Source organism: Arvicanthis niloticus, chromosome 28, assembly GCF_011762505.2.
Source record: "Arvicanthis niloticus isolate mArvNil1 chromosome 28, mArvNil1.pat.X, whole genome shotgun sequence".
Classification (NCBI taxonomy): Eukaryota; Metazoa; Chordata; class Mammalia; order Rodentia; family Muridae; genus Arvicanthis; species Arvicanthis niloticus.
The window spans coordinates 5,102,318-5,127,489 of NC_133436.1; the positions used below are offsets into that span (position 1 = coordinate 5,102,318).

General features: G+C 45.1%; 1 protein-coding gene across 2 annotated transcripts; it reads left to right on the forward strand.

The window, feature by feature from the left end:
* Positions 1-13: 13 nt before the first annotated feature.
* Positions 14-24,230, forward strand: C28H6orf118 (chromosome 28 C6orf118 homolog). 2 transcript variants are annotated; one of them, XM_076926632.1, is made up of 10 exons: positions 14-75; positions 4,230-4,942; positions 5,736-5,858; positions 7,299-7,358; positions 9,033-9,157; positions 13,594-13,652; positions 14,265-14,446; positions 19,985-20,038; positions 20,523-20,584; positions 22,932-24,230. In XM_076926632.1, exons 1-10 carry the CDS (start codon positions 51-53, stop codon positions 23,011-23,013), a joined length of 1,485 nt encoding a protein of 494 aa, XP_076782747.1. In that variant the 5' UTR covers positions 14-50; the 3' UTR covers positions 23,014-24,230. The 2 variants fall into 2 exon arrangements, with proteins under 2 accessions (XP_076782747.1, XP_076782748.1); XM_076926633.1 differs by lacking the exons at positions 19,985-20,038; positions 20,523-20,584; positions 22,932-24,230 and adding an exon at positions 15,674-15,955.
* The last annotated feature ends 942 nt before the right edge of the window (positions 24,231-25,172 follow it).

Here is a 25,172-nt window from a genome sequence, read left to right on the forward strand (position 1 = left end):
GTTTCCGTGGCAACTGCAGCTTCCGTTAGCAGCTAGCGATCAGAGAGGCGATGGCTGAGGACATGGAACCTGATTGTAAGTGGTCTGCCTCTATTTGTATGTTTGTCTGGCCCAGTTGATGTTTGACTGTCTGGGAAAGCTTGGTTTCTCAGAAGCGATTTTGAAAGTAAAAACCTTTCTGGCGGCGGAAGGTCAGCTCCTGGATCAGGAGGGTTTGCTTGGATCTAGAGAATCTTAGACCCTTCAGAAGCTTGAGGAAGCGGGCTACTTCTGTCCACAAGCGGAAACAGACAAAAAACGCATGCGCACCAGTGCTCCACTCAGCTCATTTTCCGTTCACTCCAGGGCCCCGCCCAGGAAACAGAGTGGGTCTTCCCACTTCAGCCCATTTAAGAAAACCCCACAGGGGATGGCCACAGGGCAACCTCATCTAGGTAATTTCTTTTGAGAGTTCCTTCCTAGATTCTATCTTGAGTCAGGCTGATAATTAAAAGTAACTATCACCTTAGTGACCGTGTTATAGGATGTGTGTGTACATGTATGTGTTGATAAGTACCTTGGAGGGAAAGGGATGGAGGAGCTCACTATACTAGTTCAGTGCTTTTTGCCTTAAAGCTAAGAGCTTTGCGAAACTTCCTGTACCACACCACTTTCTTGAAACATGACGTGACGTGGTTCAGAGAGGCAGGCACAGTCAGGTGTCTGTCTCGAACGCATAGTTTATTGTCCATACGTAATAACAGTGGGGAGCAACTCACAGGAAATAAATCTAACAACCTAACAGTCCAGCTCTAAATGACACCACCAATATCCAGAGGCAGAGTTCACTCAGGGAATGTTGCTGGAGCAACAGGTTGCAAGTCTGATGTCCTAGTGCACAACCAACCCCTGTGTCCACTTCCAGTGTCGGGGACGTCATTGAGGGGATGCTGGCTCCACGGCAGATGTCCCTTGAGAGTGACGAGGCTAACTGGTACAGCCTCAGTTGTGCTTAGCCGGGTCAGCCAGCATGCTGGACCCTCAACTCCCAGAAGGGTCAGAGCCAGGCCATTGGCAGGACATCTGCTGGGAGACATGGTCTTTTGTCGTTAGAGTATGCATGTGGCTCATGTCCGCTGAGGTATATTGTAGACTAGCATCCACTGAGCCTCCTGGAGCCTGGATTTTTATGAGTCTTCTGAGGCTGGTCTAGTTTTTGCATGTATCGTGTTCATGTGTGTGTTGGTCAGTGCCTTGGAGGGAGGTATCTCTCCTATAACATCCTGTAACACAGACACCAAGGTGATAGTTACTTTTGATTATCTGTCTGACCCAAAATAGAATCCTGGAAGGAACTCTCTAAAGAAATTGTCTAGATAAGGTTGCTCTGTGGTTATGCCCTGGGGGTTTTTCTTTAATGGGCTGAGGTAGGAAGACCCACTCAGTTTCCTGAGGGGGGGGGGGGGTCCTGGAGTGAACGGAGAGTTGAGTGGATCACTGGTGCGCATGCATTCTTTGTGCCCTGCTCCTGATTCGATGTGGTTGGTCACGTGATCCCAGGGCATTGCTGTTTGGACCCAGTTACTTACTTCAGCTGTCAGCGCTGGCTTGATGTTAGGACAGTGAGAAGAAGGGCCTCCAGTTTGTGTCTTTATTTTGTTCTACACGCTCGCTACACTCTCCCACTCACAGTCCACCCCTGGTGACTGCGGCGCACACAGATCTTTCACCATGTCCCAAGTGCTTTCTCTTCGTGTTCCACACGGCTTGCCTGAATGCTGCTCATGGAAACAGAAATAGAATCAGAGGCTGGTTGGGTTGAGAAACAGGGTCCAAACTGATCTTCATGTTAAAGGCTGTTGTTTGCATCTCCCATCCCCACCCCCAAAAGATGCAAGTCTAAAAAAAAATACCGTATTAAATGATGAAAAACAAAGTAATACCATATTAAATGATAATAAAAAAACATTTCAGGTATTTAATTTAATCGACATTTTATCCATCAGGCTTGATATTATGTGTTATGTTTTCCTCATCAACAATCTTTTTTTTTTTGAAAGAAAAAAAATCTTGTTTTTCCTCAAAGCCGATTTGTTCTCAGATCCTTTGAGAGGGAGCCGCACTAGCCTGGAATCCGTGTAAGCTTCCTTGTTTTGGGGAGTTGGGCAGACGCAGTGGGAGGCACAAATTACTCGTGTGTCTGACTGTGCACAGTTAGAACAAAGCATGTGGCAGGTAGTATAGGATCCTGGCAGAGGGAATGGCATCCGACTTTGCCAACTCCCATGCAAGCTACGTTTAAACCAGGGCTTCTCAACCGGCAGATTACCATCCTTTGGTGGCTGAAAAACCCTTTCACAGAGGTGGCATATCAGACATCCTGCATAGTAGATATTTACATTTCCATTCATAACAGTCGCAAAGTTACAGGTATAAAGTAGCCATTGACTAAATTTATGGCTGGGGGCTCGCTACAACATGAGGAACCTGTATTAAAGGGTCGAAGCATTAGGGAGGCTGAGAACCACTGTGCCAATTAGAAAAGCCTCACTGGACTGGTGGCTTTCAGTCTTTTCTGGACATAAGCTAACAGAAGGATGGCTCTGATGCAGCATGTACCTTCCCCACAGTTGGTGACACATATTTTTCCTGCTTTTTTTCTGTTCATGTTTTGGATGAAATGCAGGACTATTGGTTTTGATAAAAGTCACATTAATATTTTATCAATTGGTAAGGGCATATCTTTGAGAGCACTGAGCTGATCAGTTGTGGAAGTCTTAAAACCCCCATTCCCAGAAGTATTTGTGTCACCATCCAGCCACAGTCACTTGCAGAGGACAGAGTATGGCTCATTTTCACCTAGGGCTCTGCTGAGGTAGCTGGGAGCTGGGTTTGACCGCATCCCTAAAGGGACAAAATCCTGAGATGGCCAGAGTTATTTAGTGCTTGGTGTGGCCCCCGGCATTACTTCCAGGGATGAAGCCGGGAGGGGCTTTGGTGATGTCCATGTCCCATGGCCCCAAGACAGTTTATCATCATAGAAGCCTGCTGCCTAGAAGCAAAGGGTGAGACGCCATTACTCACTCAGAGATGTAGGGCTCCATCCACATCAGGGAAAATGAATGGTTTCTAGAGGGGAGAGCTACCTGGCCAGCCATGGAGATGTTGGGGGTAGGCTCTGCCTTGATGAAGTAGGAAGTGGATTCTGACAAAGAGAACAAATCTGAGAGAGATTCCCTGAGGCTTCCAATCCTGGGTTCTGGTCCTGCGATGCCAGAACAGAGTACTCAGAGCTTGGAGTTTGGTGGGCTGGCACTCTCTGTGGCTACTGTGAAGCAGCAGGAAGTTCTGCTGGCTTTCTGTTCCTTCCAGGGTGTGTCCTGACTCTCCAGATGATGTTTTTAGACCAGAACTGGGCACATGTGTGTGGAGCTGCATCTAGCATAGGTTTTGAAAGTCCCCATTTATCCCACCTCCCTGGGCTCAAGAACCATGCAACAGCAATAGTCCAATAGCTGGTGAAGAGCATGCTTAGCAACCAGCTCTGCCACATTAAGGGTGGACCTTAACAAGCATCTCAGCATCCCGCCTCTAGGTGGCTGTGCAGCTATTTACAGACAGGCTCATCCTGAGGACTTCCGGCTGTAACAAATGATGGCTATAGGGACATCCTGTGAGCTTAGACTTAAGCTGCTCCTCAAGACTCAGGCAAGCCTGGCCTACCACTTGGAACCTGAGTCTTGGTGGTGGCTGTGGGGACAAGAGAGGCCCCAACCTTGCAGAAGGGGTGACATTTGTTTACCCCCCCCCGACCCTCTCAGAAGTTATGCCTCTGGTATTGTAGATATCTGTGGACTCTCTGCCCTTGTGGCAAGAAATAATGCCTCAGGGTGCATAAGAACAACCCTGGACAGATATCCCCTTAAGGCCGACCTGACCTGGACCATCCCTGCCTGAGAGTCCCTTCACAGCCAATTGAATGTTGTGTCCTGTTAACAAGATTATCCAGCATGTTGGTCTCGAAGGGTTGTGAGTTTTATGCCTCTTAAGAGCACCCAGGGCACCCCCCACCCCCCACCCCATGCTCTTCATACTCAGCTACACCTGAGGTGTCTTATAGGGTGACACTGGGTGCTATTTTCTTACCCTCTCTGAAGACCCCTCTTTTCTATGACAGACATACAACAGGGCTGCCTTTCTGTGGACACAGGAGGGGCCTCACCATTATGTTTTTTCCCTCTCCTGAGCAGTTTACCTAAAGTGGAAGCACTGTGAGACACAGGGTGTTAAGACTCTATGCAACCTGAGGAAACTCCTGTCCCAACTCCAGAACGACCACAGGAAAGACATCTATGTGTACACTTCAGGACACTTGAACCCCAGGAAGCTCTACAAGCCCCCGGAGACCATTATCCAGCACTGGCGCAATGCAAACAAGTCATGGCAGAAATCCACCACCTCCATATCTCCTTCTGTCTCCTCCGTTTCCAGAAAAGAACAAGTCTCAGAAATGAAGGATGCTTGGGTTCGCTTCTCAGTGAACACAGCCCTGCATCCCGACCACACACACAACACGCCACTGTTCAGGTATCTGAACCCACGCATTCGGTCCCCCGGTGCTCTCAAAGAAGGTGAGACCTCCGAGTCTCCGCAGGAGGAGGAGGAGGAACTGAAGACAAGACCTGTGTTTTCTCGGGAAACACATATGAAGGAAGAGCTCAGGCTGCCTGAGATGAAAGTCCTCAGATACTCAGAGGTGGTATCCAGCCGCCAGTGTTTCAGGTCTGCCCCAGGCAGGGATGTGTACCAGTATATCAGCTCCTACCTAGCTGGTATAACAAAAACCGACAGATACAAGAAGTTCCTGAGTTTCCAAAGGGAAGTCCTAGCAAGGGAAGATATCCTGAAGTATGATTTCACAGGGAGCAAGGTGGCTGTGAACCATGAGAACAGACTGAAGGAGGTAAGGGGAGGGGACTCTGCAATGCTGTCCACGTGGGGCCGAAGCTCAAAGACCATCGTGGGCCCCAGCTCATCCTGAGGAACCTCAGTTAGGTGTCCAGGCAGAATGCAGCAAAGCTGCTGGTGCCTCTAATACCCAGCATGGTCAATAAGGTGATGTTTGACAGGGGTAAACTGGCAGTGACTTCATGACCAACAGTGCTCAGTGATGGGGGGGGGGGGGACAGCTATGGAAATACTGTGTCTGGACTCCGGGAGAGTGTCTACCTTACCTCTTATATTAGATGGGAAAGGAGAGTCTGGGCAAGTGATGGCGCAGAGGCTATTGGGATAGAGATGATGGGGTATGCTGGTGGGGGCTGTGATATGTGAACTGACTGTGGGCTGAGAGGGAACCTTACTCACTAGGGAAGCACACTTTGGGAAGAATTCAGTAGAGGAGAGAAAAGAGCCATGTATGTGTCAGGGAGCCAGAGCCCAGGGTTTGGGCCTACTTAAGTTGTGGGAAAGGGAAGTTGAGGATGTCTGTCAGGGCAGTGGAGGGGGGGGGGAGGGCAGAGGATGAGCAGGAAGCAGGGATGGATAAAAAAAATGGGAACTAAGCAAACACACACAGTGACCTGGCTTTTAGCAGCCATGGAAGGGAACCAGAAGCTGATGGATTTGCCACCTGCTCTGCAGTGGCCAGTGCCTGGGTGGTCTTTTCTGACTGATTTCTCAGAAGGATGGACTGTTCTGAGAGAAGCATGAGGACCCCACCCGTTTCAGGAACTGACTTTCCGTCTTCCCTCTAGGAGCTCCAGAAGATATGCACGTGCAACCCCCAGCAATTCAACAGGTTGCAGGTCTTTGGGGAAATCTTTGAGGATATTTGCAACAGCTCTTTGATCTTCGGGGATCTCCTGAAAGAGGTTAAGGTAATTGCACACTTTTTCCACAGGATGGTTGAGAACCATCCATGACAAGCACAAAGCTGTGCACACACAGCTGCTCACACACACACAGCGGCTTGTACACCTAAGGATCTCATACCTCATAGAAATTACAGTCCCCATTCCACAGAGGAAAGCATCACTCAGTCAGAAAGACTCATGGGGATCCATGCACTGTCTTGTCAGTCATGTGAGCCACTTGAAGCTAGCACTGAGTTAACTTGCTGCTCGGCCCCTATGATTTCCCGCCAGAGCTTCCCAATTATGAGTTCTGAACAACATGGCATATAAGCTGCTTTCAGAACTAGGCTCTATGGATCTTTTGGGGTTTTTCAGTTTGTTGTGATTTTGTGATGGAAGTAGCTCTGTGGAATCCAGTTTGAAAGTTAAGTTCTTCAAGACCTGTACTAGTTAATTGTCTGTTTCTGTGATACAACAACCCAAACTAAAAGCAAGACATAGAGAAAAGTGTTTATTTTAGCTTATGGTTCTGGAAGGATAAAGTCCATTGTGGCGGGAGCCATAGCAACAGGCAGGGAAGACATGGCAGAGGAAGCAGGAAGCTGGTTGATCAAAGTTTCATCCATGCACAGGAAGAAAAGCAATAATAGGAAATAGGGCCAGGCTATCCATCCTCAAAGCCTGTCTTCAGTGGCTCACTTCCTCCTGCAAGGCAGTACCAACTGAAGGCTCCATAAGTGTTCAAATACATGAGCCTGTGGGGAACGATTCTCATCAGAACCACCACAAAGCCTGTGCTGTGGTCTGAGTTTCCTAGTGACAAGAGATGGGTAATGAGGGCTATGTGCTGCCTAGCTCCCAGGACCATGGCCACCTCACCTTCAGCAGGTCTCAGAACTACTCATGGCAGGGGCTATGTTGGATGCAGGTCAAGGTTTTTTTTCAACAGGAACTTGAACTGATCAGTAGCTGGTAGTCATTAGGATTCAATGACAATTGAATTTTACAAGTTTGTGCGCATGTGTATTTGAACATATTGCAGAAACAGTTTATACAAAGGGTTAGGGTTTGAAGTTAACAGGCATCCTTAATGCCTATGTGATTTATTCATGTAAAAAAAATCATTGTAGGGCCTGGGGAGATGGCTTACTGCATACAGTGCTCAGTGAGTAACACAAGACTCTTGACTCTTAGCCTCTAGCTCCCTCACAGAAGCTGGGTGTTACTGGAATAAGGCAGAGACACAGGAGGAGCCTGGCTTGCTGGCCAGCAAGTCTAGCCAGCCTATGAGCAAACATGGGGTGGGGAGTGACAGAGGAAGACACGTGATGTCAACCTCTGGCCTCTGTATGTATACAAGGCTGCTTGTGCACATGCATATCTACACTCATGTAGCCCACTCCCATACACGAGCCTGGTGACATTGTTGTGTTTGTGTGTGTTTGTGTGTGTGTGTTTGTACAGGATGAATATGAACTCTACATGGCAGCTCTCCTGGACTCACAGCCCACAGCACAGTATCAGGTAATAACCATCAGGAGGGACATCAAGAAAGCCTGCATGCTCACGGATTTGTGTATCTCAAGAGATTCTCGACCCAAGAAGCCCCATTTGTTTCTCTGTCATGCAAAGTGCTGGTGTTTCTTTTTCTTTTCCTCCTCCTCCTCCTCCTCCTCCTCCTCCTCCTCCTCCTCCTCCTCCTCCTCCTCCTCCTCCTTCTTCTTCTTTTAAGGGATGATTCTTATATCAAGTTAAAGTATTCCAGGTGAGTATCTGGCCTGTACATTAAGACAGCACCGAGTCACTCCCTAACCACAGCCATCACATATGACCAGGAACATAAATGGTGCTACAGTGATTACCGGAAGATAGCATTCTGTTGTCACTCAGACTGGGTAGATGGTGACAGCCGGTGCCCTAGAGCCACGGTACAGATCACTGGCTCCCTCGTGTAACTGATGACAGCTTTTCCATCAGCCTCAGTGGGAAAGTGGGTCAGTGGGTCAGTGGGTCAGTGGGTCGATGGGTCAATAGATCAGCATGCTCTGTTCTAGTAGGGAATGTCCAATGGGCATGACAGAGAGCTCCAAAAGTGTCAAGAAGCTGATACCTTGAGATTAGTAAGTCTATCTTCTGAGTAGAAAGTATAATTTCTTACTTTATATGACAAAAAAAAAAAAAAAACACCCAAACCACAAAACAACAACAAAAAAGTACAAACAACACCACCCAAGCCCTAGCAAAACCACACGTGGGCATTGCATCCTGTGTTCTGAGACTTTTCATGCTATATGATAATAAGCCTGGAGAGGTAGCTCAGTGATCAGAACCATAGGCTTCTCTTGCAGAGGACTCAGGTTCAGTTCCCAGCATCCCCGTAGGTGGCTCATCTGTAATGCCAGTTCAAGGAGATCGGATTCCCTCTTCTGACATTCACAGACACTGCATATGCGTGCGGAGCGCTAACATATACGCAGGCACAATATCCATACGCAAAAACATTAAGTAAATAAGTAAATAATAGATAGATTGATGGATGGATTGATAGATAGATAGACAGACAGATAGATGATAAATAGATGGATGGATGATAAGTAGTAAAAGCAGCTGTCACTGAGGACTGAGCAGCGCCTGCAGTCACAGACTTAGTGCTCTTTACTCTGTGGTAGAGCAGAAAAGGAAAACTCATCCTCACATCTCAATCAAGCATCAAAACGAGGGAGCTGGCAGCCATCCAGAGGTCTTCTTCCTACTCCCGAAGCCCAGGGGATCACCTGATGAGGCCGAGGCCACCAGCCTGAACTGGTATTTTTCAGCATGAGCCCAGCACGTCTTTTACGTTCACATAAAGATTGGCAATTAAGATCATCTCTCACACATTTGAAATAATTAATAATGGTGTACACACCCCTTCAGTCAATGTTTTTCCCCAACCCAACTCTACAAAGAAACCATAAAACCCTTGCCATTCTTAAGAACTCTCAGGAAAATGAAAGGAAAATGAAAGCCTTAAGCTATTGTTAATGTTATTTTACTTGGAACATGGCCAGCATTTTTCCCTTCCCTCCAGCCCTCCCAATGCACAAATTTAGTTGGAATTCACGCTTTACCCCAGGACTCCTGGGCCATACATAAATAACATCCCAGCCAGAGCGTCCTACCTGACCATCTTACCTTTGTGTGCTTTGTTTCTGATAGCGGCTCCTGGCTGAAGTCAAGGGGTTGGAGAAGAGCCCTGTGCACAGCAGCGACATTGACCAAGCCAAGGAGCATCTGAGGAAGCTCCAGCAGGCTGCCCTGGAAGCCCTGGAGCACAACAACAGGTAAGGCACCAGCGTGTGATTCTGGCAGTTTCTGTTGACACTCAGCGGAGCAATGATGAGCAGTATTCACGGTTTCCCTGCATTGACTTATGTGCTGTGCTACCTGTACCAATGTTGTCCCATTAACCTGGACTCTTCTGCAAGCAACTGCATATGACTATGGTGGACCAAATACACTGCCCTGATGCCAGAGGTCTTGGAAAGATCCTCCCTGAGGACTTTCTAATGGGAGTGGTGGGGCCAGAGAGCCTTCTGATTCTACTAACTTAGAATATCCTGTAACCGCTCTGAGCAGTTGTTATTTGTAAGGGCTAACATATAGAAAGACTAGAGCAATTCTAAAGCAACCCAACAAAAAACTGTCCTAAGAAGCAAAACCCTGAGTGTGTTATCAGTGTGTAACCAGAGGGAGAGAGCATTGCCTCTCACTTTAGTTCTCTCTAAAGCTCTCTCAAAGCATGGCCACCATGAACTCCTGCCCTCGTCAAGGACCTGCAGGATTGGCTATGGATGATCACATGGCGCCTAGTGGGTGATACTTCTTCAGTAGGCCACGTGTCCCCCTTGTAGCCAAGTGTTCCTCAACATTTGTGCTGCTCTTGCTTGACCCGTGTCCAGTTCATTCTCTTAGAGGCCCTGCCTGGAGGACTTAGGTCCAAGGGTGTGGTTAGGTCAGACAGAGAGAATTAACAGAAAAGTCATAAAATGGACGTTCACTATTTTTGAATCCCAGAGAAGGCAACACATCCCACAGAGACAATGGGAGGACCAGACATTAGAGACTGTGTCTACTTAGCCAGGAGGAAGAAAGGGAGGAAGGGGACAGGCAGGGTTTGATCCAGAGGGTCATGCAGCGTCGTGTGTCTGGCTGGAGCTCTAAGCATATGTGCTGTGCTCAGGAAATCACAATGACCAATGAGCCACTGCAGGGTCCTCTGTAGGTCCACCCTGCATGTGATGTATCAAGAACGTTGTTTCTAGCTGTTCCCCGTGAGGTCGGTCCAGAAGGCTGTAGCGTCAGGAGGAAATAGCAAGAGCAGAGGGCTGGTGATTCTACCTCGAGGCTGGTGTGTAAGTCAGACTCACAGTCAGAAATGTAGGATTTCACTGCCGAAGTATCCAAAGTTAAAAGCTGGCAGTGGAAACATTGCCAGTCTCCACTGTCCGTCTGCTGCTTCAGAGAGCACACGGGAAGGGGGTGGAAGAGAAGGCTAGGAACCGAATAAAGCCACCTCGGGAGAAGGAGGAAGACTCCACCAAGCACAGGAGCTCAGAGCACCTGGTAGATGGAGCATGATCTTGGCCATGATGGCGGCACTGATTATGGTGGTGGTGGTGGTGAGGAGGAGGAGGAAGAAGAGGAGGAGGAGAAGGATAGCAATGATGGTGATGATGGTGATGATGGTAGTGATGATGATGGTGATGATGGTGATGATGATGATGGTGATGATGATGTTCATGATGGAAGGGTAATGATGAGCATAGTCGTGAGGATGATGGTGATGGTAGTAATGATGGTAGTGGTGGTGGGGATGATGGTGGTGGGAATGATGGTGGTGATGATGATGATCTGGTCATGTTGATAGTAATTTCAAGGGGAAAGGTAGCAACTAAATGTCCTCAGAAGAGCATTTCAGGACATGAAAACAATCACAAGGCAGAAACATAGAAGCTAAGCTCGGAAATCAAATGATAACATCACCGACCAAATACAACATGGCACAGATAATCAAGGAAGGAGCTGACAGAGCAAGAAATAGACTGTAAATGGAAACTCCACCATGATGTGCTCAAGAGTTGTTTTGGGTGAGAATATAAGTCACATATATTGGGCCACAGGCAGAAAAACAACTAAGGGACCAGAACTGAGAGGAGAGCAAAAGTTGGTAGAAAGGACAGATAGGCAAATAAAATCCAACTCACATAGAGCTAAAATTTGGAAAGAAGAAACACAGAACAACAGAACAAAGAATACATAATGTGTAAGAATGGGCCATGCAAAAGATTTCAGAAGACTACACCCTCTAAGTTTACATGCTCCAGCCTCTGTTATATCCATTAAGACCTCAGTCTAGAACATGTGAAAGTATTAAACCATTCCCCGCTGTGTAGACATGTGGTTTTAAGCCATCTGCGGTATCATCATCTTCAAACAGAGGAGAGCAATCCCCTGGGTACCTGCAGCACCTGCCAGAATCATCCCGAAATATAAAAGGCGTAAGTTATTCAATCCCACTGACTTTGACACTGAGCAGAAATGCACAGAAGGCCACAGGGGTCATTTGCTCTTCTTTTTTCTATATTTCTTGTAATTTACTTTTAGTCAAACATGGTAGTCTTTGTATATTCTCTCTATGGGTTGCCTGCAAAGGCACAGGGGACTGCAGCACACACCCCTGCATCGTTCTAGTGTCTGTGGTTGGTCTCAGACTGGAAACTTTAAGGATTTTTTTGCCTCATTATGTGTGTGTTGGCATGTGAGTGTGGAAGAAAGTTAATGTGCTTGCCTATGTGGAGGCAAGAAATAAATATTGGGTGTCTTCTCTCACTCTCTACCTCATTTTTCAGACAGTTTCTCACTGAACCTGGAGCTTACCAGTTGGCTAGACTTATTAACCAGTGAATCCCTGGGATCCTCTTGTTTCTTCCTCCAAGTGTGAGGATTAGAGGTGTGTGCTTTTCACATGGATCAGATTCAGCTGGCATTACAGGTGTGTGCTTTTCATGTAGATGCTGGGGACCAGATTCAGCTGGCATTACAGGTGTGTGCTTTTCACATGGATTCTGAGGATCAGACTCAGGTCCTCCTGGCTGTGTGGTAAGCATTTCAGTCACCAAGCCACCTCTTCTATGTTTTTCTTTCCTCCCTCCTTCCTCTTCTCCTCTCCCCTCTTTCTTTCTATGGGTATGTGTATGGGTCTGTACATGCCACAGTATATGTATGGGGGTCAGAGGACCATTTATAGGTGTCAGTTCTCTCCCTCCACCATGCGGGGCCCAGGAATTGAACTTGGGTAGTCAAGCGCCATTATCCACTGAGCCATCTTGTTAGTCTTCCATTTGTTTTGAATTAATAATATTTAGTGGTATATGTGCAGTCTTAGTAAGAATGTGTCTTTCCTTGGTAACTGGACTGGATTAGGCTCTTAATAGCCATCTTCAGAGTGGAATTTGTGTTGGAAAGTTTGACGATCAGTGTGCATGTCTCAGTAAGTTAAAAGACCGTGGTTCTGGGGCTGGAGAGTATCCGTGTAGGGAGAACGTGTTTTATAAAAGTAAGGTTCAGATCCCCAGAACCCATGTAAATATAGGTTAGGTGTGGTGGTTCTCTTGTAAATAGATGTGTGAAGTAGAAACAGAGGATTCCTCCGATGAGGCTGGCTAGCAAGACTAGCTGAATAGCGAGCTCTGGACTCAAGTGAGAGACCCTGCCTCAAAGTATAAGGTGGAGCGAGATTAAGGAAGATACTTGGCATCAACCTCTGCCCTCCAGAGGTATGTGTGTTACTGGCATATCCACAGTGTGATACACCAGTGTACACACACACACACACACACACACCATACACACTCATGCACACATACACACATATACATACATATACACACACACATATATACACATGCACATACACATGAAAGACCCCCGAAAGGGGACCCTCACCCAAGTCTGGACCTGCATGCCCCAAGGACACACGAGAGACCTTCTTGATACAATTGCAGAGGAGGTTTAATGATGAGGGCCCTCGGGCTGGAACATATCTCACGCAGGAGATAGAGGTTCCGACCCAGAATCCAGGAAACTTGGGATAGTTATAGGTAGGGGTTGGGGAGAGTGGGAAAATTTGGCGCGGTTACATATGATTGGATATTTCAAAAATCAGCAACTTGCAGAAGCGACTATGTGTGAGCTGGCAGGATGACTAGTTACTATTTTTGACTAGTTACTAGTTTTGACCATGAAACCTTGGACTTCTCAGAAAGGGGGAGAGAAAAGTAAACACCAGATAGCCCACTACTCACTTGGGCTTGTTTGGACTTGTCTGGGCACATCCTTGCATGCCTTTTCATTTTTGGTCACCCTACCCCTGCAGGGACTTAATATTTTATTATGACTATATTTAACAAATTGTTAGTGGTCTTTGCTGACCATGAATTTTTGTTATTGTTACAATGCTGCTTTCAAATTTTGTTCTCACACACACATATATAAACATACACACACATAAACACATTACACATACACACATACACATATACACATTCATATATACATACATATACACATACATATACATACATATACACATCACATACACAGACACACACACACACACACACACACACACACACACACACACACACACACCTTATGCTATAAAATGGACAGAGTCAACAAGGCCTAAGCCGGGTTCCATTTTACTATTGATTTTTAGACTCAGAAATGACCTGGAGACCGAGAGCTTACTGCTGCAGTCCGCTAAGGAAAAATCAGGTGAGTACTTTCCAGTGCTGCCTGCTGCCCTTCTCGGATCTTCTCTGGGTGTCTTGATACTCCTCCCTCTTCTCCCCATGCCAAGCACCTCCCTGATTCCTGTTCACACTTCAGCCTCAAGTTCCCCAGTCTTTGACAGCTTCTCCTTAAACCTGAACCAAACCGTGTGTTGTTCACATGAGTCTCTCCAGGATGACTACCCGGCCCCTCCCCACCCCATCATTTTCATGAAGTCTCTTGCAAGTATGCACTGTTAGAAAGCAAACCTGGAAAATATTCTGGCTGTCATTCCCAAATGGCCCTCTTTACCTAGCCCAGTTTCTGCAAAACTAGGGATCACGGATACTTATGGATTATATGAATACATCAAGAGAGGAATACTCTATTTCTTTGGAACAGATACTTTTTATTAATCTATTTGAGTTACACTAAGTTCTATGTTATATAACTGTATATATGATATGTGTTATATATATATATATATATATATATATATATATACATAGTTACACACTATAATTGTATGTAACATGTTTGACATTACACATACCACTCTTGAGCATAGCTGAAACACTAAACATACATTGTAACTGCTTTCCAAACTGTTTCCAGAATTAGCTAGTAGGAAAATACATGACGAGAAACAACTCACTCTGATTGAAAGGGTGGAGAAGAGGAGATGTGAAATCTTTGAAAAGTGGGATGAGATCAAAGCTCTTGAGAAACACATCAAAGAAACTCTGGTGCATTCGAGAGTGTCAGATATCAAGGAGAATGGCATTAAAAGCATAGAGGTATGCAACTCACCTACCTAAATACTTATGTCTGTCTTGCTTAAAGTCTCACGAAGCTTTTTCCAAAATATGCTCTCCCTTCAAATGGTGAAATGGCTACATAGAGCAACGGAGGTCTGGCTGGGGCAAGAACAGAGGTGGCAGGTGTCTGTGTCCCTGTTAGAGCTTTGGAACATGGAGACACAGAGCCCTGTGGAGTGTGACCTAATAGGACCTCTTGTTGCTAGTCCCATGGATTTTAGTGGTGCTGTTTTTTTGTTTGTTTGTTTGTTTTAAACACAGAACAAGAATTACTAAGTGCATAAAAGGACCATGTTAGTCTAAACCACGGATGGGACTCTAGGTTCTTAGCCCACTGTTCCAGTAATTGATCAGTGTACCTTATGTGCCCTTGGCATTTTTCAACTCTCTTGTTCCTAGAGCTGAAATAGGTGTTTGTGAGCTGCCTGCCATGGGTGCTGGGAACTCTGGGCCTCTAGAAGAACAGGAAGTGTGCTTAACTGCTGAGCCATCTCTCCAGCCCCCACACTTTTAACTAGATCATGCTTAATAATCAATTGCTGCTGCAGCAGCTGCATGTGTTGCTACTAAATCCAAGCATACCTTGGTGATGCTGTGGGCCGGTTTCTAGACACCACAGTGAAGCAAATACCACAATTAGGTGGCTTCTAAGAATTACGTGATTTCTCAGTGCATGTAAAATTATGGTTATACTCTATGGCAGAAAATTACATGCTTGATGGCATGCTATTTTAAACACAGAGGAACAGCTATTGCTACAACATGCTGAGGTTCTTCAGGGCCACTGGACAAGCTCAAACAGGCTTGTCACAGACCTCCAATTTCTAAGAATAAGAGGCAAATTCTGTGAAGCGTGATAAAGCAAAATAAATAAAGTGACATATATTTGAACTCAATGGTCATTTTGAGACAGGTCCCATATAACCCATGTGACCTTAAAGTCACTATATGGCTAAGGACAACCATGAACTCTGAATCTTTCTGTCAGCCTCACAAGTACTGGATTAACAGTATGTCCCCATGCCTGGCTTCCACATTTATATCCCACCTTGCCTCTAATACCAGGTCACCGAAGTTTCCTCTGTAATTCAGTATCTACAGGCTTTGACTCAAGGTTCTTTCCTCTTATTGTGCCTCTTGTTCAATGGTTTAAAATCCATTTTATTTTTTCCTCTTATTGTAAATAGGTATTTTTTTTCTTCACAGAATACATCCTGATTATGGGTTCCCTCTCTCTGCTCCTCACCGTGTCCCCTCCCATCCGGATACATCTCCTTTCTGTCTCTCACTAAACAACAAACACACTGCTATGGGATAATAATGAAATATAGTATAATAAGAAAAAACAAAACACATCAAAGCTGGAAAAAAAACAAAGAGAAGGAAAAAGTCTGAGAGAAGGCACAAGAAAAAGAGACCCACTCGTCTGCACACTCATAAAAGCACTTAACTGGAAGCCATAATATATACACAAAGGACCTGTAGGCTAAAAAGAATAAAAGAAGAAAAATTGTTTGTGTTTCTCCTTTGGTAGCATGCAGAGTACCTTCTTGCACCAACATTACTAGCATGTAATTATGAAGATCCTAGGTAGACACCAGCTCAACTTTCTCTGTTTAGAAGTTGTTGTGTAGGTATCGTCTTGAGCACTAGGGCCTTGCCATCACATTGTGGAGAACAACTTCTAGTCTTGGCAATAGCTTCAATTATTTTTCATGGGCCCTGCTTTGGGCAACAACTCAATTAGATGTGACCTATTCCCAGTACTGAAGGCTTCATTTGGTGACAAGAGATGTCCAGTTGGTACGTCATCTCCCCCATTATTTGTCAATTTCATTAAGATCTCTTTCCCACATGTATACATTTAGGAAGCTTCCAGTGTTAGGTTTCCATGCTGCCCCTCGCGTGGCCCTAGTTTTCGCTGTCTCTCCCCATGCTCCCTCCCTTGTCCTTCTCCATCCCCTTCTCCACTTCATCCTCCTGTTCCACCCCTACAATCATCCATCCATAACTGTCCACTCTATTTCTCTTTCCTAATGAGATCTCCCTGTACCTCTTAGTTCTTTATTCTGGACCTAATCTCTGTGGTTCTATGGACAGTCACTTGGTTATCACTGACTTAACAGCTAATATCCGCATATCTGTGTATCCATACCACATTTGTCTTTGTGGGGCTGGGTTACCTCACTTACAATGGATGATCTTTTTACTAATTCCATCCATTTACCTGCACTTTTAATGATTTCATATTTTTTAACGTCTTAGTGATACACCACTGTGTAAATGCACCACATTTTATTTGTCTATTCTTCTGTTAAAAGACATCTAGGTTGTTTTCAGCTCCTGGCGATTATGAATAGAACAGTAATGAACATGGCTGAGCAAGTGTCTCTGTAGTAGGTGCATGCCCAAGAGTGGTATAGTTGGATCTGGAGATATATCGAGTCCCATCTCCCTGAGGGACTGATTTCCAGGGTGACTGTACAAGTTTACAGCCCTACCAGCAACGGAGGCGTGGTCCCCTTCCTCCACACCCTCACCCACATGAGGTGACTTTTTAAATGGATGGTAGCCTTTCTGGCTGGTGTAGGATAAAATCTCAAAGTTGTTTTGATTTGTATTATCCTGATGGCCAAGGATGTTGAACAGTTCTTTAAGTATTTCTCAGCCATTTGCGTTTCCTCTTTTGTCAATTCTCTGGTTAGATCTAAACTCCATTTTAAAATGGATTGTTTGTTTTCTTGATATCTAGTTTTTAGAGTTCTTTATGTATTTTGAATATTAACCCTCTATCATATATTTACATATATATACATATATACATACATATATATATATGATAAGATGTTTTTTCCATTCTATGGTACTTCTTTGTCTTAATATCAGTGTCCTATGCCTTACAACAGCTTGTCAGTTTCATGAGAGCTCATTTATTGTTAATCTTAGTGTCTTTGCTGTCACTGTTCTGTTCAGAAAGACTTTCGCTGTACCAATAAGTTCAAGGCTATTCCACCCTTTCTCCTTTACTAGGTTCAGTGCATCTGGTTTTACGTTGAGGTCTTTGCTCCATTTGGAGTTGAGTTTTGCACAGGGTGATAAATATAGATCCGTTCTTCTACATGGAGCCATCCGGTTTGACCAGCACCGTTTGTTGAAGATACTTTCTTTTTCCAGTGTGTATTTCTGGGCTCTTATATAAAAAAAAAATCAGGTGTCCATTGGTGTGTGAGTCCATGTCTGGGTCTTCTATTCAATATCCTTAATAAACATATTTGCTTTTGTGCCAATACCATGCTGGTTTGATACTACTAGAGCTGTGAAGAATTGTGTTGGAATTTTGATGGAGACTGCATTGAATCTGTAGATTGCTTTTTGTAAGATGGCCAGTTTTACTATGTCAATTCTACTGACCCATGAGTGTGGGAGATCTTTTCATCTTCTGATACCTTCTTCAATCTCCTTCTTCAAATATTTGAAGTTTTATCATACAACTCTTTCACTTGTTTGGTTAGAGTTACCACATGGCATTTCACATTATTTGAGGCTATTGTGAAAGGTGTTGTTTCCCTGACATCTTTATCAGGCATTTGTGTGTAGGAGAACTGCTGATCTTTGTCAGTTAATTTTCTACCCAGCTACCTTGCTGAAAGGATCTATCAGTTCTAGGAGTTCTCTGGTAGAAGTTTTAGGGTCACTTATGTATATTATTGTATGATCTGTAAATAAAGATGCTTTGATTCCTTCCTTTCCACTTGCATCTCCTTGGTCTCCTTCGGGTGCTCCATCACTCTAGCTAAGCCTTCAAGTGCTGTATTGAATAGGTACAGAGGGAACAGACAACCTGTTCTGTTTCTGTTTTTAGTGTCACTGCTTTGAGTTTCTCTCCATTTAAGTAGATGCTGGCTATGAATGTTCTGCCTTTATTATGTTGAAGTTCTGTCCCATGTATCCCTAATCTCTCCAGAATATGTATCATGAAGGGGTGTTGGGTTTTGTCAAAGGCTTTTTCTTCATCTAATGAGAAAATCATGTGATATTTTCTTTCAGTTTTTCATACAGTAGATGAGGTTTGTTAATTTTCACATATTGAACCATCCCTGGATCTCTGGGGTGAAGCCTACGTGGTTATGGATGATCTTGTCAGGTGTTCTTATATTGTTTGCAAGTGTTTTATTGAGAATTCTTGCATCTATGTGTATAAAGGAGATTGGTCTGTAATTTTTTTTTTTGCTGGCTCTTTGTATGGTTGGAGTACCAGTGTAATTGTGGCCTTATAAAATGAATTGGGTAATGTGCATTCATTTTCAGATTTTCCTCAGTTTCGGTTTTCTTTCTTGATTCGATTTCTACTTTCAGATCTTTTAACTTTTTATTCATTTCCTTCCATTGTTGTTGTTGTTGTTGTTTTAAGTAAAGGTGATTTTAAGGTGTTTGTCTTGTGCTTCAGCTGTGTTGCTGTACTGAGAGCCCGCTGTAGCAGGGTTGTTGGGCTCTGGTGGCGACATATTGTGCTGGGTGTTTCTATTGTCTGTGTTTCTATGCTGGCCTCTATATATCTGGATTTGGGAAGACTGAAATTCTGGATGCTGATATGTGGTCTTGTCTTTATTGGGTAGGTGTTTTGTTCTTTGATTTCTGTTTTTCTGTCTGGTCCTTAGGAGAGAGTGATGGCTGTGTGTTGCCTGGTAGGGAATGCTTCTGGGATCCCATATTGTGTGGCCATGAATAAAAAGTGTTTTCAAGGTATTGGGAGCTGACACCTAGGAGTGGGTATAGAGACTAGCAGGGGTGGCACTGAGGGGGTCCACAGGAAGGAGAAAGGCAGGATCTTCTTAGTCCCCTGGGAATGGGGCAAGAAAATGAGAAGCCACAGCAGGCAGTCTGCTACAGAGCTAGGGGGATGAGACTGGACATTAGATATGGAAGAGAGGAAGAAGAGTGAGGATCTGAAACTTGCCTACCCGCTGATCTGGACTACTTGCTCCTCTGACTTGGCTGGTGGGTTGGGGCGGAGAAACAGGATGTGTGGGAGGGAAGGTTGGAGGAAAAGATCCCTGTGATCTGCTGGAGAAGGGGGCAGAGGGGAGGGGGAGGCTGCAGCAGGTGATCTCATACAGAGAAGAAAATAAGGCCTCTAGCTTCCCAGGGAGTGTTTGTTGCAGTAGGGGGCTGGGATAAAGAGATGGGTCAGGGGAAGGAAATTTGGAAGGGAGAGTCTGTCTGATCATCTGGAGATGGGGGTGGGGTGACAGGGAGGCTGCCACAAGTGGTCTGTTGCAGAGCTGGAGACAATATTGGGGGATTAGATTTGGAGAAGCTGAGGGGGAGGAAAGGATCTGCATTTAATCTACCTGCTTCCCTGACCAGAATACATATCTGCTTTAAAATGATGTGGTATGGAGCACTCTTGAATTTATAACCACACCAGTCTCAGAATGCTTTTTTTTTTTAACTTCGTAGAGAAAAAGTCTCAACTATTTCTTTTTAAGTTTCTTTTTAAAAACCATTTGCTTTCAGAATGAAGCTGTAAAGTTGGAAACGGCAAACAGAATCTTAAAGAAGAAAATAAAAGTAAGGTTATCTTTTTAAATGTCCAAACCCGTGTTTACATATACAAGTGTTTCCCAAAGCATCTGACTGCCTGTGTCACCAGTCAAATCAGGACACATGCTTTCTCCTTGGGAAATAGCTTTCCGCAATGTTAGGAATGTCTGTCTGTGCAGGCCTCAGCCCAGAGCCGGCCTCTTGTAAGCAAGTGCATTGATGAAAACGAACTGTACTGTGGTGAGGGATTGCATCACTGATAACCACTTCTCTACTTAAACACACACCTTGCCATGCAGAATAAAGGCGAATGCAGCCAATGAGGACACGGACAATTGCCACTTACGTCAGTCATAGCTTTGTGTGCCTGGGCTGTGTGTGCCTCCGAGCTGTGCACGGGGTCATTAGTCTGCTATGCCTGTTAGAATCAACAGTTGTGTACCTTCTTGTTACTGTACATGACCAACAGCATGACGTTCTAGATAACCAAATGATTTTCCACTTTCTGCAGGTTATTGAAAACCACATGAAGCAGCTCCTAAAAAAGAGTAAGATCAGCGAGGAGGAAAGGCAGTAAGCATGGCTACTGTGTTTTAAAATACGTGTGTGTGGTGTGGGCGCATGTCTGTGTTTTCACATAACCTGGGGGCACATGTGTGTAGGTGTGGGTGTGTGTGCAGAGGGCACAGGTCAACAATGAGTCTTCCCGTTTGCTCTCCACCCTATTCATTGGGGCAGTCTATCATTTGAACCCAGAGAAGGCCGGTTTGATTAGCCTCACAGACAGCTTGTCCCGTAGCGGGATATCTTTCTTACCACACTTGCAATAAAGTTCGGTAATTTGGGAGGAGCTAATGTGGGAGGAGCAAAGAGTGGGAAGGGGAAGGAAGAGGAGGGGGGAGGGGAGAAGACTGGCAGCTGTGGAAGAGGATGGATTGGTCGAGAGCAGTCCTGGGTAACAATTTATATCTACAGGTTTGGTACTGGGTAACAACTCTAATTGTGTGGGCACCTTGTTAATTGAGCATTTCCAAATATATAAATCCATTGGTTAATTATTAAGCTTTGAGAGTCTCATTTCTACCTGCTTCCGCAAGGATGGGGGGTGTTGTCTGGGGTTCAGCCGAGCTTTGTGGAGACAGCGTGGTGGTGGATTGGCAGAGCCAATCCGGGCGCCGTTTTTTAAAAAATATTACCCGCAACATGCCCCAAGGATACTGTCTCCACCTTCCGAGGGCTGGGATTACAGGCAGGTTGCCTTTGCGCCTACCTGCCATTTCTGTGGGTTCTGGGGACATGGACTCTAGTCCACGCATGGCATGTACTTTACCCGCTGACAGATCTTCCCAGCCCTACACCAGAGAGTGTGGTAGAAAGATACTGGAGTATTATCATTCACTCGAAAGCAGATGAGGCTTGACAGCTCTTTAAAGTATGTGCCTTTATGAATGCTAAATGCATGCATGGTCTCGACAGGTGACCACTTAAAGATCTCGACCCCCAGCATGCACATGTCCTCTACCAGTGTATAAATAGTTTCCTTAGAAGAAGCTAAGGATCGGGGTGAATTCTTAGGGACAGGGACCAGGAGTGTGGGGACAGCACATGGCTTTGCATGGCAGTCTTCACTAAACTTGCATGGCTTTTAATGATAACAGAAACTTTAAAAAAACCCTATGCACATCTCAACTTTGAATTTAAAAAAGTAAATGGGGGCTGGTGAGAGCCTCATCAGGTAAAGGTGTCCACTTCTAAGGTTAATGAACCTGAATTTGATCCTTGACTTACACCTGACTCCTGCCAGCCGTCTTCTACCTCCACACGTGTCCGTATGTGCGTACCTGTGCGTGTGCATACCTACACACAAAAGGAAATGCAATACAGAATTAAAAGTGAAATGGTTGGTTTGTAGAATCTGTTCCGTGCTGCTGCTTTTGCGTGGTCGCTTCTGTGAAAGTTGGCACCGAGTTCAAATCTCATGACTTGGTGCAGATGGATCAATAGAAAAACATGCTGGCTGAAATCAGGGAAAGCATATTTGTGTCAACATGGAGACCATCCTTAGCTATCAGTGGCCTGGGCCCGACAGCATCATCCTGCCTCCATAACTTTCTATGCCTGTGGGTTTCCTCATCAGCATGGCTGTGTTTAGGCAGCGGGTCCAAGGCAAAACGTAAATAGCTAATAGCTTCTTCTCTGAGCATATATACCTGTACACATATGGATACATGCACACACACATATGCATCTACTAGGTATATATGTGTAACATATATATGTTGTAATATATATATATGTGTGTGTTTACATCTGGAGATACATATATATTGTTTATATATGTATATGTATGTATATGTATGTATATGTATGTGTATGTATGTGTATGTATGTATTATGTCTTTACTGATGTAGAAAAGTGGCCTTTTCCAGGGATTTCCTCACATATCTCACTGGCTAGCATTAGGTCGCCACACAACCTGCAGTTGCAGGGAAGGGCAGAAAACAGAATTCATGTTCTCTCTCACATGGTTGAGGACTATGCAAGATGAATGCCTGGATCACTCTCTGTAACTCCCTGTGTCGTGCTGGATGTCAGTGAGAACAATAATACAGTTGCACAGACCCTACTGGGGAGCTGCTTTTGTACTCTGGCAAATAGAGGTGCTAGAAGTGTATCTGCACAGTGTTATTACCCCAGAAGATGCTTTAGGGGGTATCCCCCTGGCCCCCAAATCCTAGAGAGACCCCATGGCATTCAAGGCCAAAGCACTGATAACAAAACTGCTAAAGACAGAAGCTGTTGATCACAACCTCGTCGGTTTGGTTGAACCTGTCCTGCGTGGTTACTTGGACCTGTTCTTTTCTCTGCAGTGTCTATGTTTCTTCTAATCCATTGTACTTGTTTCTTGTGTATTCTAAGGGTTCTGCTGGATCTCATTAGAGAGTATGCAGATGTCCAGGATGTGGAAGAGGATTCTGAAATGCTTAAAAAACTGATGTAAGGAAGTCTCTGCTCCCCAGCCCACCGCCTGGATAGGTCAATGGAGATATGTCTTCTTGTCATCTTTCTCACTGATAACATCAGTGTGGGACGAGCACCGTCCTCAGTACATTGATAGATGTATCCTCCGTGTGATTCGTTTGACTTTATGTGTGCACACTGGTCCTTCGTTCATCTCTTTATTCAGTAACTTTCAACTGGACAAAACACGTTTGAATATTTAATAAGAATGGAGATTTTATCCTTCTGGGATGTAGATCAGTTCTGCTTAAGTGCTGACATGTTTCCACACATGCATTTAATAAAATAAACATCATACACATGCTGGGCATGTGCTTACTGCTGTGGGCTTCGTGGTTAGCTGACAGAAATAGCTGAAGCGGGGAAAGATTGATTTCGGCTCATGAGTTCAGGGGGGTTTCAGTCCCTCGTGGTGGAGCATCTCCAGTCGCCACAGATGGTGTGTGTGATGGAGATTGTTCATATCAGCACTGACCAGGAAGCAGAGAGCATGATGGGAATGAGGAGCCAGGTATAACCAGGTATAGTTCACCTGTAGAGGTCTACTTGTGCCAGCTCCTATCCATAGCCTCCCCCACCCCAAACAGCACCACCTCCTGGGGACAAGTGCCTGAAACACAGGCTTGTGGGAAACGTTTCAGACTCAAACCTAACAACAGTGCCTGAATTAATACCTATAAATAATATTTATACCTAATTAATATTTATACCTAATTAATACCTAAATAATGTTTGCTCCTTGTCACAGTGCTTGCATGGTGGCTTGTACATGACGACAGTTTCAAAGCTTAAGGATTTCTTCTCAGCTCTTTGGGTGTGTGCTAGTGTAAGCATGGAGTGTGGAAATGCCATAAAAACCTATGACCATCCATAGGTAGGATTTGAGGATCAAATGTGAGTGGGGAAATGTTAGGTCTCATCCTAATTTGGAGTATTGCAGAGGAGAGAGGAAGAAGCAGGGGAGGGGGGAGGAAAGGAGGAGAGAGAGAGACAGAAAAGTCTGGGGGGGGGCATTTTCTTCATTACTGATGGATATGGGAATGTAAGAGGAATTGAGCTGTCAGAGAAAACAGGCCAAGTGAGCTGTGAACAAACCAACCTCTCCTCTCTCCCTTTGTCTCTACTCCAGTTCCTGCCTTGGCATCTCTCAATGATGGACTATATTCCGCAAGCTAAAATAAACACCGTTTTCCCCTACGTCATGTCTGGTCAATATTTTATCACAGCAGCAAATATAAACTGGGACAAGGAGAGAAGCGGAGGGTCAGAGAGGGAGAGGAGAGCAAGCAGGGGAGGGAGGGAAGGAGACATGACTGGGACAGCTAACCCAAGGCTTTACTGTACCAAGAAAGAACCGTTATTTGAGTGTTTGTTGGGTTTTCTATGCTTCTCTTACATTCTGTTGGTTACCTATTAGACTCTAGATCTCTCACAGCTGAGGGAGAGGCTGCTGTGTCAACTGTCTAGCCAACTTGCCGAAACTCCCTGTGTGTGGCGGCACTAGGAGGGAACCCCACGTGTGGCTGACGGGACCCCCTACACTCCATGACCACACCATGCTAGTTGTTACCAGCTTTATACAGTCTGGGTCATGCGGAGGAGAATGAAGAGTGACTAAGAAAATGCCCTCATCAGATTGTCCTGTGGGCAAGCCTGTGAGCATTTTCCTGATTGATGATTGACGTGGGAGAGCCCAGCTTGCTCTGTGCAGGTGTCCTGGCTTGTGTGAGAGAGCAGGCAAAAGAAGCCAATCTGCAACGAGGCTCCATGGCTTCTGCATTCGCTCCTGCCTGAGTTCCTTCACGATGGACCACAACTGTAAGTTGACATATACCCCTTCCTCCTCTAGCTCCTTTTGATGAAGGTGCTTATCACAGCTATCGGAAGTGAGCTATGCCGTCATCCCATGGCGTGTGGTGTTCACAGCCTTTGTTAGAGACTTTGAAGGCATTTCTGCATCGCCAACAAGTGGTGGAAAGATCGGTAGAACTTAAGACAAACGCCAGCCGAGTTTTGTCTCCTGTAGTACAAGAGAGAGCCACCTGTTCAAAGCTCAGACCAGGGTGTTGACCATATAGCACTGGCTAATCTTACTTGTGGGAGTTGAGTATGAGGGTCTGATAGACTTGTGGTAGAAAT